Source organism: Tinamus guttatus, unplaced genomic scaffold, assembly GCF_059628265.1.
Source record: "Tinamus guttatus ecotype Peru unplaced genomic scaffold, ASM5962826v1 Tinamus_guttatus_pri_ptg000655l, whole genome shotgun sequence".
Lineage (NCBI taxonomy): Eukaryota > Metazoa > Chordata > Aves > Tinamiformes > Tinamidae > Tinamus > Tinamus guttatus.
The window spans coordinates 290,185-305,094 of NW_028289189.1; the positions used below are offsets into that span (position 1 = coordinate 290,185).

Here is a 14,910-nt window from a genome sequence, read left to right on the forward strand (position 1 = left end):
AGCCTCCGGCGCTCCCCCCTTTTCCTGCTCCAACGTTATATTTTGAAGTAATTAGGAATTAAAATTCCCCTAGGGACAAACAGCCTTGGAGCATTTTGAACCCACGGGAAGTTTTTCGTTGTGAAACTTTAAAAGGAAAAACACACTTTTTCTTTTTTCTTTTAGTTTTTGTAAAGTATTTCTCTGGGCCGCTGTTGATTGACAAGTTTATTATTATTATGAATGGATTCTCCCATTTCCCGGTCCTCTTCAAGGGTGATGGGGATTGAGAGCCCGGCCAGTTGCTTATTGACCCATGCGGCCCATACAGCGACCCCGCTGCCCCCGCGCTGACCCGCGGGCCGCGGCGGAGCCGGCGCGGCCGCGCAGGGCTCACAAATGCAAAAGCCGCCGCTTTATGGGGCTTGCGGGGGAGGAGGGCGGGGGGGGGGTCCATTAACCAAAATGTGTTTGTTGTAAATAAGGAGGGGGCGGTTTAAAGGGACACGGCCCCAGGAGTCGCAGCTCCCGCCCGCCCTCGCTGTCGCGACACATGCCCGAGTGGCGACTTGGGGACGCTCGCCCTGCCCGGGAGGTGCTTTGGACGCGTTGCCCGGTCGGAAATCGCAGCTGCCTGGAGAGAGGGAAAGAGGGAAAAGCAGAGCCGCCCCCTCCCCAGGTTGTGCCTCTCCCCTGGGGTCCTTTCCCCCTCTCTTTACCCCCAGGTGTGCGGGGGTGCCCGGAAAGGGAGCTCCTCGTGCGCCGGCTCGGCTGGCTGTGCAGAGAGGAAGGCCTTAAAACAACAACAAATAATCAGCAGAGATTAATTAAGTAGCTAGGATGCAGTGAGTATCAACAGTGATCCCCAACCTCTGTTTTTTTGCACACTTAGTGGGGAAGCGGGGGTGAAACCCGCTGTGCTTTGCAAGGCCAAGGGACCCGCGCCTTCCTCCCGCCTGCCCTCAGCGCAGATCCAGTTGTTTAAATGATTCCCCTCTTCCCAAAACAAACGCGGGAGAGGGAGAGCTCATTTTTTACCCTGGCCCATGGATCACGAAGACAGGGCTTTGAAGAGGGCGCTGGCAGCAGTGGGAGCATCTGGGTCACGTAGGTGCGGAGGGCGCAACCTGCGCTCCCCCCCGCGCCTCAGTTCACCAGAAAAATAACAGCGAGTTTGTCCCGACGCTCTCAAAACATCTGGACTGTGAAGCTGCTGCTGCTGCCGAGAGAGGCAACAACCAGCATCAAAGCTCTGGGGGAAGGGACCGGCCCCGTGGCTCTGCCCGGGGCTGAAGGGTGGTGCGTGTGTGTTGTGGAGGTGTGGGGTGTGCGTGGGGTGTGTGTGCTGTCTGTGTGTGTTGTGGAGGTGTGGGGTGTGTGTGTGCTGTGGAGGTGTGTGGGGTGTGTGTGGGGTGTGTGTGTGCTGTCTGTGTGTGCTGTGGAGGTGTGTGGGGTGTATGGGGTGTGTGTGCTGTCTGTGTGTGCTGTGGAGGTGTGTGGGGTGTGTGGGGTGTGTGTGCTGTCTGTGTGTGCTGTGTGTGCTCTGGAGGTGTGTGGGGTGTGTGTGGGGTGTGTGTGAGGTGTGGAGGTGCGTGGGGTGTGTGTGTGGGGGGTGTGTGTGTTGTCTGTGTGTGCTGTGTGTGTTGTGGAGGTGTGTGGGATGTGCGTGGGGTGTGTGCTGTCTGTGTGTGTTGTGGAGGTGTGTGGGGTGTGTGTGTGCTGTCTGTGTGTGCTGTGTGTGTTGTGGAGGTGTGTGGGGGGTGTGCGTGGGGTGTGTGTGCTGTCTCTGTGTGTTGTGGAGGTGTGTGGGGTGTGTGTGTTGTCTGTGTGTGCTGTGGAGGTGTGTGTGGGGTGTGTGGGGTGTGTGTGCTGTCTGTGTGTGTTGTGGAGGTGTGCGGGGTGTGTGTGTGCTGTGGAGGTGTGTGGGGTGTGTGTGTGCTGTCTGTGTGTGCTGTGTGCGTTGTGGAGGTGTGTGGGGTGTGCGTGGGGTGTGTGTGCTGTCTGTGTGTGCTGTGTGTGCTGTGGAGGTGTGTGGGGTGTGTGTATGGGGTGTGTGTGCTGTCTGTGTGTGCTGTGGAGGTGTGCGGGGTGTGTGTGTTGTGGAGGTGTGTTGGGTGTGTCGGTTGTGGGTGTGTTGCGTGCGGTGTGTGCTGTCTGTGCTCTGTGTGTGTATGGTGTGTGTTGCATGTGTGTTGCGCGTGCGTGTGTTGCATGAGTGTTTGTGTGTCTGCCCACCTAGGACACACAAGATGGGCATGGCCAAAGGGAAGACCTGGGCTCCAGGGAACCCTATCCCAGATTTTCTGCAACGCAGGCGCGGAGCAGGGTGCGCAGTGAGCGTGTGGCTCCAAGTGTCGGGAATTTGGGTGCAAACCTATCCCCTGGGCACACGGACACGCGGTGCCGCTTGCTCATTGCTCATCGCCAGAGAGGAAGCCAAGCGAGGGGTTGGGGACAGCGACATCAGGGGACATGACGAGGCCGTTCCGAAGTGACCGGCTAAAACCCCCAGTCCTCGGCACAGTGGAACGGGGGGCGGCCGGGACAGGACAAAGGACGGCGGCATCAGGACAGGGGACACCGCTGATCGCGACCGTCCCCAGGCGGAGGAGGGGGAAGGCTGTCCCCAGGGTGGCAGGGAGGCGCGACACGAGGTGGCTTTTCCCTGGCCACCTTCTCTCCTCGGGGTCTTGCCCCTTCCCTCCGTCTCCGCTCCACCTCCTTCCACTTCATTTGCCCTTCGTTGCTCGCCGGGTGACAGCCCCGAAGCGCAAAAACCGCCCCGGGCTCAAAGTAGCCCCTGCCCCAAACCCGGGGGTGCCCCCGGCCCCGCCACGTTCCCCACGGGGCAGCCGGGCCGCTTCTCGCGTCTGCTGCTTCCTCCTCCTCTTCTTTCCCTTCCTCTTCCTCCTCCTCCTGCTGCTCCCCCTGCAGCGGCCGCCCCCGCCCCGGCCCTGCGACCCCCGGGCTGGGGACACGGGGGGAATCACGAGCTGCTGGCGCCCTCCGGAGGCTCCGGGTCGCGCGTTTTGGGGAAAAAAAGGGCATTTTCCGGCTCGCCCAGCAGAGGTCCCCGGCTCCCTTCCCGTGAGCGGGCGCCCCGCGCTTCGGCTCCGGTCCCCGGGGAACGGGGCTCTCCGCCGCGGGCTAGCGCGGAAGCGCCGCTCGCTCTTCATTAAGGAGAGTATTAATTAAAGCTGGACAGAATACCTCGAATTAGCTCCAGCTCCCCAGGCAGTTCCCGCATATCGAGGCAAAAGTTCTAGAGTGCTGGGGCAAATGGGTGGGTTTTAATCAGGGCCAAAAGGCTCAACCTGGACTTGGGCTGATGGCACCAGGGCCGCATCCTGATATCCCAGCTCTTATCGGGAAGCACCTGCTAGAAAAAACAGTCCCCATGACTTTACCCAGGCTATTTCAGTAGCAAGCCGCAAGGACGTCACAATTTGGCTTTTTTTTTCTGTTTTCCAAGGGACAAGATATGAGTCACCAGTGACTAAGTGACAAGCTGCAACCTCAACATTTCTGATGAGTAACCGGGCGTGCAAGAACATCCTCTAACGAGGGCTTCAAGAGCCGCTTTCAGACCCACGAGCAGAAGGACAACGTTACCAGTGACGCAGATTGCGAGACGCGGGGAGGATCAACAAAATCACCAGCAAGGGAAACAGTTGCTTCCTGGGACAAATAATTAGCATGTTTAGAGGAGTTTATGGATAGATGGAGGGAAAGGTGGGTGGATAGAGAGGTGGATGGATGGAGAGGTGGGTGGGTGGATGGAGAGGTGGGTGGATGGAGAGGTGGGTGGATGGAGAGGTGGGTGGATGGAGAGGGGGGTGGATGGATGGAGAGGTGAGTGGATGGAGAGGTGGGTGGATGGAGAGGTGGGTGGGTAGAGAGGTGGGTGGATGGAGAGGTGGGTGGATGGAGAGGTGGGTGGGTGGATGGAGAGGTGGGTGGATGGATGGAGAGGTGGGTGGATGGAGAGGTGGGTGGATGGAGAGGTGGGTGGATGGATGAAGAGGTGGATGGATGGGGGGATAGGCGGATGGATGGATGTCCGGATGGGACACACACATCCACAAATACACAATATGCTCCAGGGAGGTGCCTTGTGAGGTGCTTGGGGCCCCGCGGGCGCCGCTTCCTGCGTGGCTCCCGCTGCAGCTCCGCCGCCTCCGCAGCCGCCCGCACAGGATGTCGGAGCGCGACCCTCGGCGCCGCCGCTCGCAGCCCCAAAAGCCGCCGAGCGCTTCCTGCCCGGGGGATTTGGGGCACAGCGAGAGCCCTCGGCCAGGGCGGCAGGTTGTGCAGCTCCACGCGTCGCCTTTGCTGCAGAGCTCTGCTCTTTTGCATACTGGAAACCAGCCTAAGAACACATTTATTTATACACCTGTACATATATATTTATATAGAGAGTGGTGGGGGCGGGGGAGAAAGAATGACCCTGGATTTAGCAGCCAGGAATATGCACAGCCTTCACCACCAGGCCCAGTGTCCCCACGCTGTGCAGCCTGTCTGGCACCAGGATTCCAGCCCTCGGGAGAGCGCTCCGACCCGGAGCCGCTTCTCGCCGCCGTGCAGCCCTGCACGGCTGCTACCTTCAGGTTCTACCTCGCGTTTCCTGTCTTAGAGGCAGTTTCCGACAGCGCAGCCAAGAGCCGAGCGTGAGCTCAGCTCGGTTTGGTGGGGAAAGGATGTTAAAACGCAGCGTTTAATAACGCGGGATTGTGAGGCAACGCCGGGAGGGTACCTGGTGGAATACGCAAAGCTACGAGCACTGCCAAGTGTTTGTAAAGGTGCTGAAAGTGGAGGAATGTGAGGAAAAAGTCCCAAGGCACAAGGGGAAACAGGTGCTTAACTCCCATGAAAACAATCTGCCTGTGCCTGGAAATTCCTCCTCCCCGTGCAGGCCCACGTGGAGGAACTGGGGCCCGAATGGGCCGAGTTCCTGTGAGCGGCCGGGCTCTCCGGGGCCGTGTCCCGCTCCGCGATATTTTGGATAGCCCATTTGGATAGCCCATAGGATATTTTGAATAGCCCATTGAAACCATTTCGCTTGCAAACTTGCACTTACCACTAAACCCAAATTCCTTATCTGCGTGCAGATTTACCTCCTCTATTAATCATCTTTCCTGTTTTAAATGCATCAAAATGCTCGAGGCAAACATGAACCCATCTCATCTCACTGAAGCTCTCTGAACAAAAACTAAACAAAACAGAATGACGGGCAGAGAAGATATTTCAGGGCTATATTTTTCCTTTATAAGTCATTAATGTCACAATTTCCTATCGAAGCTGTTAATGGCATCATTCTTTCCTTTCAAAGTCCTTAATGACAAAGTTTAATGAATAATAACCTGAAAAACTTGCGCTTAAGCAGCACTTTTCAGACCAGCAGCTCCAAAGGGCTCTGCAGCGGGGAGCTGCTCATATGAAGCTGGAAAATGAGGCACAAAGGGAGGAAGTGACTTGTCCAAGGCCAGAAAGTCGGTGACAAAGCAGAGCTGGGAGCCTGTGTGCTCAGTGTCCGTCTTGCTGCGGCCCTGGCAGCGGTTTGGGTGCGGAGGGATTTAGCCTGTGATGGAGCAAACGCAAAGTGACCCATGAGCAGCGATCCCTCAGCCCGCCCTGGGTGCTGCCCTCTCTTCCCCTGTGATTAAACACCTCCGCTGAGATCATAGAATCACAGAATGCTGAAGGTCGGAAGGGACCTCTAGAGATCATCTAGTCCAACCCCCTGCACACGCAGGGTCACCTAGAGCACGTGGCACAGGGCTGCGTCCAAGCGGGATTGAAGATCTCCAGAGAAGGAGACTCCACAACCTCTCTGGGCAGCCTGTTCCAGTGCTCTGGCACCCTCACTGTCAAGAAATTTTTCCTTAAGTTCCTGTGGAACTTTCAATGCTTCAGTTTGTGGCCGTTTCCTCTAGTTCTGTCGGTGGCCACCACTGAAAAGAGTCCAGCACCATCCTCCTCGCTGCCTCCCTTGAGGTACTTCTAGACACTGCTCAGGTCCCCTCTCAGCCTTCTCTTCTCCAGCTGAACAGGCCCAGCTCCCTCAGCCTCTCCTCACAGGGCAGATGTTCCAGGCCCCTGATCATCCTTGTAGCCCTGCGCTGGACTCTCTCCAGCAGCTCCACATCTCTCTTGTCCTGTGGAGCCCAGAACTGGACACAATACTCCAGATGTGGCCTCACCAGGGCTGAGCAGAGGGGCAGGATCCCCTCCCTCGACCTGCTGGAGACGCTCTTCTTAATGCAGCCCAGGATCCCATTGGCCTTCCTGGCCACGAGGGCACCTGCTGCCTCATGGTCACCTTGTCACCCACCAGGACACCCAGGTCCCTCTCTGCAGAGCTGCTCTCCAGCAGGTCGGTCCCAGCCTGTGCTGGTGTCTGGGGTTATTCCTCCCCAGGTGCAGGACCCCAGGTGCAGGACCAGGATGTTGTTCCTTAAGGAGAGGTGCCTTAATAAAAAGGGTGGCTTGTGGGGGGATCAACGTGGGTTTGTGGGGGCTTTCCTGGACTGTGAGTGCAAAGGCCTCCCTGGCTTCCCCTTCAGACCAACACGCTGCTGAGGAGCCCAGAGATCCTCTTTGAACAGAGACTTCGACTTCACCGAGCACAGCCCAGGATCCAGGGCTGGGCGGATGTACGAGCCTACGGAGAATCCACTTCCCTTGGCCAATGTTTTCTATATATAGCAGCAAATTGCTAAGATTAGTAGTAATTTTTATAACTTCAGCCTGCAGATATGACTGAGCTACACACAGAGAGTGGTTCCCATGAGTCAATAAATATCACTTTAATTTTGCCCGCTTCCTAAATATGGCCACATTTTCAAAACACGGCCTGACGGGATAACGAATGGATGATATAAATTAAATATCTCTGCGTCTTGGCGTTTGTGGTCGCAACTTTCCCCCAAATGTTTCTCGAGGAGCAGCCGTGCCCTTTCCTCCCCGGCCTGGCCTTTCCTCACCGCAGGGATTAGTTATGTAAATGGGAACTTAATCCCCTAAAGGCAAATCCGCGGTTCAAGTCCAAGTGTCCGCCAGCGTGGCCAAGGGGAAGCGGGACCCGCAGGGCAGGGCGGATGAGCAGCGTTTTGTCCCGTAGCCTAAGACAACCTCAAACCACAAGCATCTCCCCCAGGTTACAAAGGCAACTGGCCAGATTTCCCCCTCCTCGATTTCTTTTAAACAAGTTCATAACACAATAGATAAAAGAGAATGGAGGGGGAGAGGAGGGGAACCCTCCTCGCCGAGGCAGCTAAGGCTCAGTGGATTCCCAGCAATGCGGCGAGCGGATTGTCTGCCCCCGGGACTCTCAAAGGAAGGCAATAAAAGGAAGAGAGCGGCGCCGCAGGCAGCGTCTCGGGGAGCCGTCTGCCTCCCGGCCCCTTCGTGTAACGCTTGAACAGGTGCAATATAAAGGATGCTAAACTGGGGATTATTAGGGCTGCTGGAACGCATTTCCTCCCTGCCCTCTGATGAGGAGAGCTTTTTTAAGGAACTATCCGGGGGGATGCGCCAAGCTTTTCAACAGCGCTGCTTGCAAGGGGGAGTTCTGAGCAAAGAGAAAGTTGGCTGGCTAAGAGGCAGCGATGCCGTTTCGGGTCTGTTTTGAAGTTACTGTAAGCGGGGACGAGTTCTCCCGAAGTGCAGCTCCTGTAGCAGGAGAGCAGGATGGCTGATGGTGTTCCATGGAAAGTGCGTTTCTTCAGGAATGCTGGTCCTTCCAAAGACCCACTTCCAAGTAAAGATTTACCTTCCTGGCCCCTCGCACACATGGCAGCACCTGGAAGTACCTTTGTCTGCTTGTGGGAGCAGAGAGAATGGTCCTGAGTTTGTGAAGTTGCTTCACTCACTATCACAATCAGCTCAGCTCAGAATCCAGCGAAGGATAAGGACAAAAATGCTCCATGTGCTCCAGCAGGTTCATGAATCCCATAAATTTCCTAGGCAAGATGCAATATAATCTTCCTTGGATCTAATTTACATTAATTCTCTTTCAAAACACCAAGGATGTGTTGGAAGAGACTGAAAAAGTGGTAATGCAAATGGGACAACTTCATGTGTCTCTTTTATTGGAGTTCCTGTATGTCCATCCGCTCTGGTGTGTGACCGAACCTTTACTATAGCAGAACAAGGTAACATAGTGATTTAAGAGGATAGGGCTCCCTTTTTTTTTTTTTTTTTTTTTTCTTTTTTTTTCCAATGCAGGTGTAGGGATGTTCACGTTGTTGCATTTCAAACTGCTTCTTGGCCCAGCCTGGCCCTGGACAACGTGGTGGCCTGAGAAGGGATGAACATGAGTGACTGTGGGGCCTCACTTGGCTCTCAGAGCTGTTCCATGTCCTTGGGTGAATTATTGCAGGCAGCTGGTTTATGAATTCTCTCTTTTTAAATAGATTTGATTACCCAGGTGCTCTGTGCTCTGATTTTCCTCATTTCTCCTGCCTGTTCTGGATGATGCCACCAAGGCCAACGCTGTTTCTCTGGGTGTGCCACGTCCCGAGGATGCGCTGGCAGCCGCGGCTCCGTTGCAGGTGCAGCCCCGCGCGCCTTGCTTTGCTGCAGGATTATTTCTACTATTTTTTTTTGCCGAAACCCATCTGCTTTTTGGCATCCCCCGTGTTGCTCCGCTGGGTGCAAACTTCCAAAGGGGGATTTTTCCTCCAGCTTCCTCGGGAAGATTCTTCACCGAGCAGGTGCCAAGGGGGTCAGGGGAGCCTCGGCGAGCGGGACAGGCGGTGGCGCTCGCGGAGCCCCGAGCTGTCAGCGCGGACTGGGCAGACGAGAGGGGTTTGGGGACCGGCCCCAGCTCCTCGCTCCGTGTTGCCCGGCTCGGCCGAGCACCCAGCGGCTGCTCGCCTGGATTGCGGCCGGGGCTGCCCGGAGCGGGGAATAGGAAAGGAAGGGGAAAAGGGGGGGAAAAAAGGAGAGAGGGAAAGAAAGGAGCAGCCCCAAAGCAAAGGGAAGGGGCGGGCGGGGAGCGGAGCGCGCAGAGAATGCACCGCTCCGCAGGCGCGCAGCCATGATTGCTGTGTGAGTGTGACTGTACGTGTGTGACTGTACGTGTGTGACTGTACGTGTGTGACTGTACGTGTGTGTGTGTGTACGTGTGTGTGTGCGCGCAGGGCCGCGCGTGAGAGAGGCGGGCGGCAGCGAGGCGAGGAGGAGGAGGAGAGGAGGAGGAGGAGGAGGAGGAGGAGTGTGTGCGTAGCGGGAGGAGGGGGGGGAGGAAACCCTCATGGAAGTATGAAGGAGATGGTGGGAGGCTGCTGTGTCTGTTCTGATGAGCGGGGCTGGGCGGAGAACCCGCTCGTGTACTGCGATGGGCACGGCTGCAATGTCGCTGTGCACCAAGGTAAGGCAGCGGCCGCGGCCCCCCCCCGGGACCCCCCGGCCCCGGCTCCGGGCCGAGCGGCGGCGGCTCCGGGCCGCGGGGCAGAGCGGGGCCGGCGGCAGCGGCGCCTCCGCCGCGGGGAGGCGGGAGGTGCCTGCGGGGGGGGGTGGAAGGAGCCGGGGGGGGGTGCGCTTTGTTTTATCCCTTTTGTTCAAATAACGGTACCGGCGGCGGCCTGCGCGGCTCCTCGGGGCGCTGCCGGGGCCGCCGCCGCCTCCCGGGCGGGCGCAGCGCGGGGGCCGCGTCCCCCCCCTCCGCCGCCGCCGCCGCCACCCCCGGAGGGCAGCGCGGGCCGCGCGTGGCCCCGCTTAACCCTGCGCGGGCGGCGGGGCCGCGGCCGCCAAGGGCAGCGGCGGAGGCAGCGCTTCCCCCCCCCCGCCGCCACATTCGCGCGATTTGCGTTTTAAATGACTCGCTGCTCGCCCTGGCACCCGCTGCAAAGTTTGCCCTCCGGAGCGGGGAGGGGGGAACGAAAAAGGAAGCGATATTTGGCTTTCGCTTAAACGCAGCCGAAAGGGATGGCGAGCGGCGCGTTGGGTTTTGTTTTGAACAGCGTGCGGCTCGGCGGCCTCGTCTGGCCCGGCTGCTCCGCCGGCTCTTCTTGTCCTCCCATCTCCCGGCACATCCCAAGCGGCTCCTGGTCACATCCTGCCCCGCTGTGCGCTGTCACCGGGGCCCGCGGGGCCCTTGGTCACGCTGTGTTTTGCTCCCGGAGCGCTGGGTGCGTCCGCGCTGGCCAGGTGACGGATGGGGAGTTCGGAGGAGGTGACGGGTGGGCAGGATGGGGAGTTCGGAGGTGGAAGTGACGCTGCCGGGGGATTCTCCGCTACTCCAGTGTCCCGTGTCCTAAAGCAACCTGCTGCGGGTGCCCGCGCTTCCAGTTCTGCTGCTCTACTTCTCCCGCTGTTAGTTATGGAACCACATGTTGGAAAAGGGGTGTCTCCATCGCTCTGTTTTGGAGGGAGATGAAGGGCATCTTCATGCCGCTCCTGGATGAATACAGACACTTTGTTTGCCAGCAAGAACAGGTTCAAATTTTGTTGTTTTAGGTGCCTCCTTCTAGGCCCACGCAGAGGGGGACTGTCCAGGTCTTCCTCTTGCTGCTGCTCCCGTAGAGCAGCCGGTAGCTCTGCTCTGAGGGAGTTAAACACGTCGGGAAGGGCTCCGAGAGGGCCCTGTTTGTGTTTGGAAAGCCTGGCTCTAAATTGAGGGCTTGGAAGAGGCCTTCAAGGTGTAATAATTCACAGGGAATATCATTATTCCCAGTGGGTTCCCAAAAACCTTCAGCCCCCTCTTCAAAGGCCAGGGCCAGGCTTGGCATCACGGTGGTGCTTCGGTAGAGTTTTAGGTACTAAACAGAAACAAAACAACGACAGGGTGGTTCATCTATCCCCTTCCTGCAACCACACGCAGGAGTTGGGATCTATTCGTACTGCTTTTCAGTATTTGCAAAACCACAGTTACCTTCTGAAATAATTGTGCAATTAAATAAAGACCCCCCCCCTTATTTTTTTAAGCTCATATAGAAGCTACACATGGCTGATTTAAAAAGAAATCAGTACCACTTTTATGACAATGTTGTTTTTTTCATTGAAAATTCACAATATTATCAAAAAATTCTAGCTGGAAACTAAGGATCTGGTAAGATAGTTAAACACACTTGCAAATAATGTTTTCAGCTCTGCCTTCTGTATGTTCTGCGTTTTTGTTTTCTTGTTTTCTTTCTCGCTGAGCAGTGGGCACAGAAGCTCGAGCTGTCTCCAGCTGAGTGCTTGTTTCTGGCCCTAAGCCCACTGCTAAAGATGGACTCAAGGCAGGCTCCTCTGTCGCTGCTTTTATGTAGTTTCTATTTTCTTATGTCTGTGCCTTGGCTCATCTCGGAGTCAGCTCTCTTGGTTTAACTCCACAATCACGTTCGCTTTCCTGGCGTAGAGTAATAGACATTAGAGAGATGGAGAAAACCTATTGGGGGTCGTGCCCGGTCCATCCCCCAGGGAATGTCGCGGGATTGCTGCCAGCAGGAGCTTTTCAGATCCCATGTCCAGTGCAGTTTCAAATGTCTCGAGTGATTGAGATTCCAGTCCAACTGCCAGCTCAAATTTGAAGGTGGAATAAGGAAAATATAATTTGTTCTGTCCTGGGATGCTCCTCTACCCTCGCCATATGCATACACATATACATGCACATATACATGCACAAACTTACTGTTTACTCCTGTCTTTCCTTGCTTGGTGGCCAAAAGCCCTTTTGGAGTCAGAAATGCTCCTCCAAGATCCCCAGAGACCATCCCTGGGTGGTTAGAGGAGGCTGCCAAAAGTGGAGAGGGGACTTTAAGCCACATTGTCCCCTTCAAAGGAGTGGGACCTTCGGTTTGCAAAGGGAGGCCCTGAGACAGTCAGGGGTGACATAGAAAGCAATGGTGGAGGGTGCATGGAACTGCTGGACAAGGGAAATTTGCTGGGTTCTCAACTGGACCCTATTATATTAACACAAAATCTATTCTCAGTATTAATCCTAACCAGCTTGATTTCCATGCTCTCCAAAGCAGCCTGCAAAAGGCTGCTCATGGGTATGACTTACAGAACTGAGGGTATGCAGGGTAAACGGGTGTTTATCCGAATTCTCACTCAGATGACTTCCTCCTTGCTGCTGAGATTTTATCTTCATCTTAATTATGGTTAAGGTGCCTACTAACTATCTATTTCCTTATTTTGTATTTAGATCACTAGTGACACTTGAAAAGTAAAGGAGTAGGAAATTACAGAAATCGCTTCTTTTGTAGGCAGTAGGACAGAATTAGAACAAGTTTCTGAAGCATTCTGTTCCCATTTAGGCCAGAATTTCAGAAGAATTTTTCATATTGGGTATGAGCTTATTTGAAAACTTGGATAAACTTCACACATTCTGAATTGCTCCATTCTGAGCACTTTCAAAAACTTAGCAACTTACTTAAGTGCTGAGTTCTCAAAAATGCAGCTCAGAGGAGAAGTCCCTTCACTTTTGTACCTCCCACTTCTTGCAACAGGCATTTAGAGATGAGTCTGTCGAAGAGCAGCAATATGGTCCGGTGGGGGTAGGTTACTGGCCTCTGGATTCTAATTCCAGATGTGTAGTGAGAGCTCAAGTGAGTTACTTCCCTGCCTCATGTCCATCTTTACTGGCGGAATTAATCTGGCCTGTTCATACAGGAGTTCATATCTAATGACCTTAAAAATCTACTTTGGAGTAGACATCTTTTTGAGTGCAGATCGGAGCAGAGTTGGCTACCCTAAGAAAGTACATTCAGCAGGGAGGTAAAGGGCTGTCTGCTGGTGCTGGATGTTGGAAACCAGAAAAGGGAATAAGATGCTGTTTGGATCCAATTTTTGCATTTGTCATTCATCTCTGGCTGCCAAAGCTCCTTCAGACAAACTTACATGTGCACCTGAGAGATGAAGCCTGTTTGAAGGTGCTCACATGAACTCTCTGCTTTCCTTGCAGCCTGCTATGGGATTGTCCAGGTTCCAACCGGACCCTGGTTCTGTCGGAAATGTGAATCCCAAGAGAGAGCTGCCCGGGTGGTGAGTATGAAACACACTTGGTCTTACACTAAATAAATTGGTTCGTTGCCCTTCATCCTGCTCCTGGAAGCAATGTGGTCCACTGACAAAAGTGATCAAGCCATCATATTCAGAACTATGGGGAGTGTAATCCTGGTTCTGCTCCTGTCTGGCTTTGGACAAGGCATTTGCTCCCCCCCCGTTTGAGAGACCAGTTCTCTTTTAAAATCCTGTCCTTGATTTCTTGCTTAGACAATAGCAATAATTATATCAAACATTTTTATACAGTGCTCTTAGTCATGTTGAGGAACATACTGCCAGCACTTTTTAAGCAAGTCATTGCTGATCAAAAAGTTTCAAATCTAGATCCCTCAATCTTCTAAATAATAATAGCCTTCTTCTAAAATTTTGGTGGCATCCCTGAGCTCTTTCCAGGCAATTCCTCAGAAAGTTTTGGTGTGGAGGAAAGTTGGCATCACCTGAGGTGCTGCTATTCTGTATAAATTATCACGCTGACTGACAGGGTGGATTGGCATTCACGTCTCCCTCGCAGCAACTGTCTGCTGCATCAAGTCTTCCGAGTTTGTTAAACAGCATGAAGAATGACAGGAAGCTGGATCAGGGCTTAGTCTGTGTCTAAGCAGCAGTTTAGCAGCATAGAACACTTTACAAATGTTCTTAATTAATTCTGGCATTTCCCAGTGAGGGAGGAATGTGGAAACAACCAGGCCAGGACTGCTGCTTAGGTCCGTCTATGTGGCCAAGTTACTTGTGCAGAAAACTAGGCTGTGAGTTTATAGCACTCTTAACTACTCTGCAATAACTTCCCATCATCAGATATGGCTCCCTAAGCAAATGCTGCAACCAGGGTGTAGACCTACATGCTAGTTATGCCACAGGTGCTGCTTGGGTGTATGTGCAATTGCCATGCCATAAATCTGAGATAGCTCCCCGCTTTCACTTCATTAAAAGTGCGTTTAAATTAAACTTTGACTTTTCTCAAATACACAAGCCTAAATCAACTCAAACAGCACTTATCAATGCCTGCACTGCCTTCGGACCTGATTTAGCTGGCTCTGTGCTAAAGTGCACACCTGGTGCAGTGACAGCGACATGTGCAGGTGACCTCTGAATGCACAGACGTGTGCAGGCCTGAGCAAACAGCACGTTCCGTGTCAGCTCTCTGCGCTTGCTGCAACACAAAAAGTTTAATCTGTTTCACAGATGGGCAAAGAACTTGGCAAAGAGGAGTCGATGGCGGAATTAGGTATCCGTACCATGCTCTCTGCGTTGCCTTAACTCATTCCTTATTGGAAGCAGGACAAACAAAACCAGACTTTCAGATCCAAACTCTCTTACCGTTGTAAAATACTGGTTTTATGCGCGCTGCAGGAAAGAAGATCAAATGTAAAACTACTCAAAGACACATCATGCAGATAGTTTCGTAGCAAAGAGAGAAATTTGGATTTTGTGTGCCTTTTTCCCCCCACTTGCCCAACTGTGTAGGCAAAAATCAACTCTCCAGGGTTAGTTACAATCCAAATGGCACCTCAGCTGGAGTAATACACGTGCACACAAGTCCTCCTCACCTGTGCTCATTGCAAGCAGGATTGTAACTTTTCACTTGTATATTCTACACTTCAAAGGGCCTCCGAGATATCAGGAAAACAATATCCCTGCAGGTGGCTCCTTCTTTAACTCGCCCGCAGTAAAATCTGTTAGACAACGCGTGGTGGGCTTCAGTCATGCCACTCAATCATGTGGCAGTCAGCCCCGCAACAAGAACTGAACAGTAATAATCTTCCTTCCTAAGCGGAGCTGGGGATGATTTCCTATCTAAATCCCTCACCTTTTGAGTTGAACACCAGCAGTCACAGCAACAGATACGCAGATGGGTAAATACATGAAAAGAATCTAGTTCTTTGATGTAGGGAACAGCATGATCAGAGAAGGGAAATGAGTCAGGTCTTAGGAGATGTG

General features: G+C 53.9%; 1 protein-coding gene across 1 annotated transcript in view; it reads left to right on the top strand.

Annotated features, from left to right (window-relative positions):
- Positions 1-9,237: 9,237 nt before the first annotated feature.
- Positions 9,238-14,910, top strand: part of MLLT6 (MLLT6, PHD finger containing) — a 38,594-nt gene continuing 32,921 nt past the window's right edge. The window contains exons 1-2 of the mRNA XM_088536279.1: positions 9,238-9,352; positions 12,872-12,951. Of these exons, the coding sequence (XP_088392405.1) occupies positions 9,244-9,352; positions 12,872-12,951 (189 nt within the window). The 5' untranslated portion in view covers positions 9,238-9,243. The remainder of the gene's footprint in view (positions 9,353-12,871; positions 12,952-14,910) is intronic.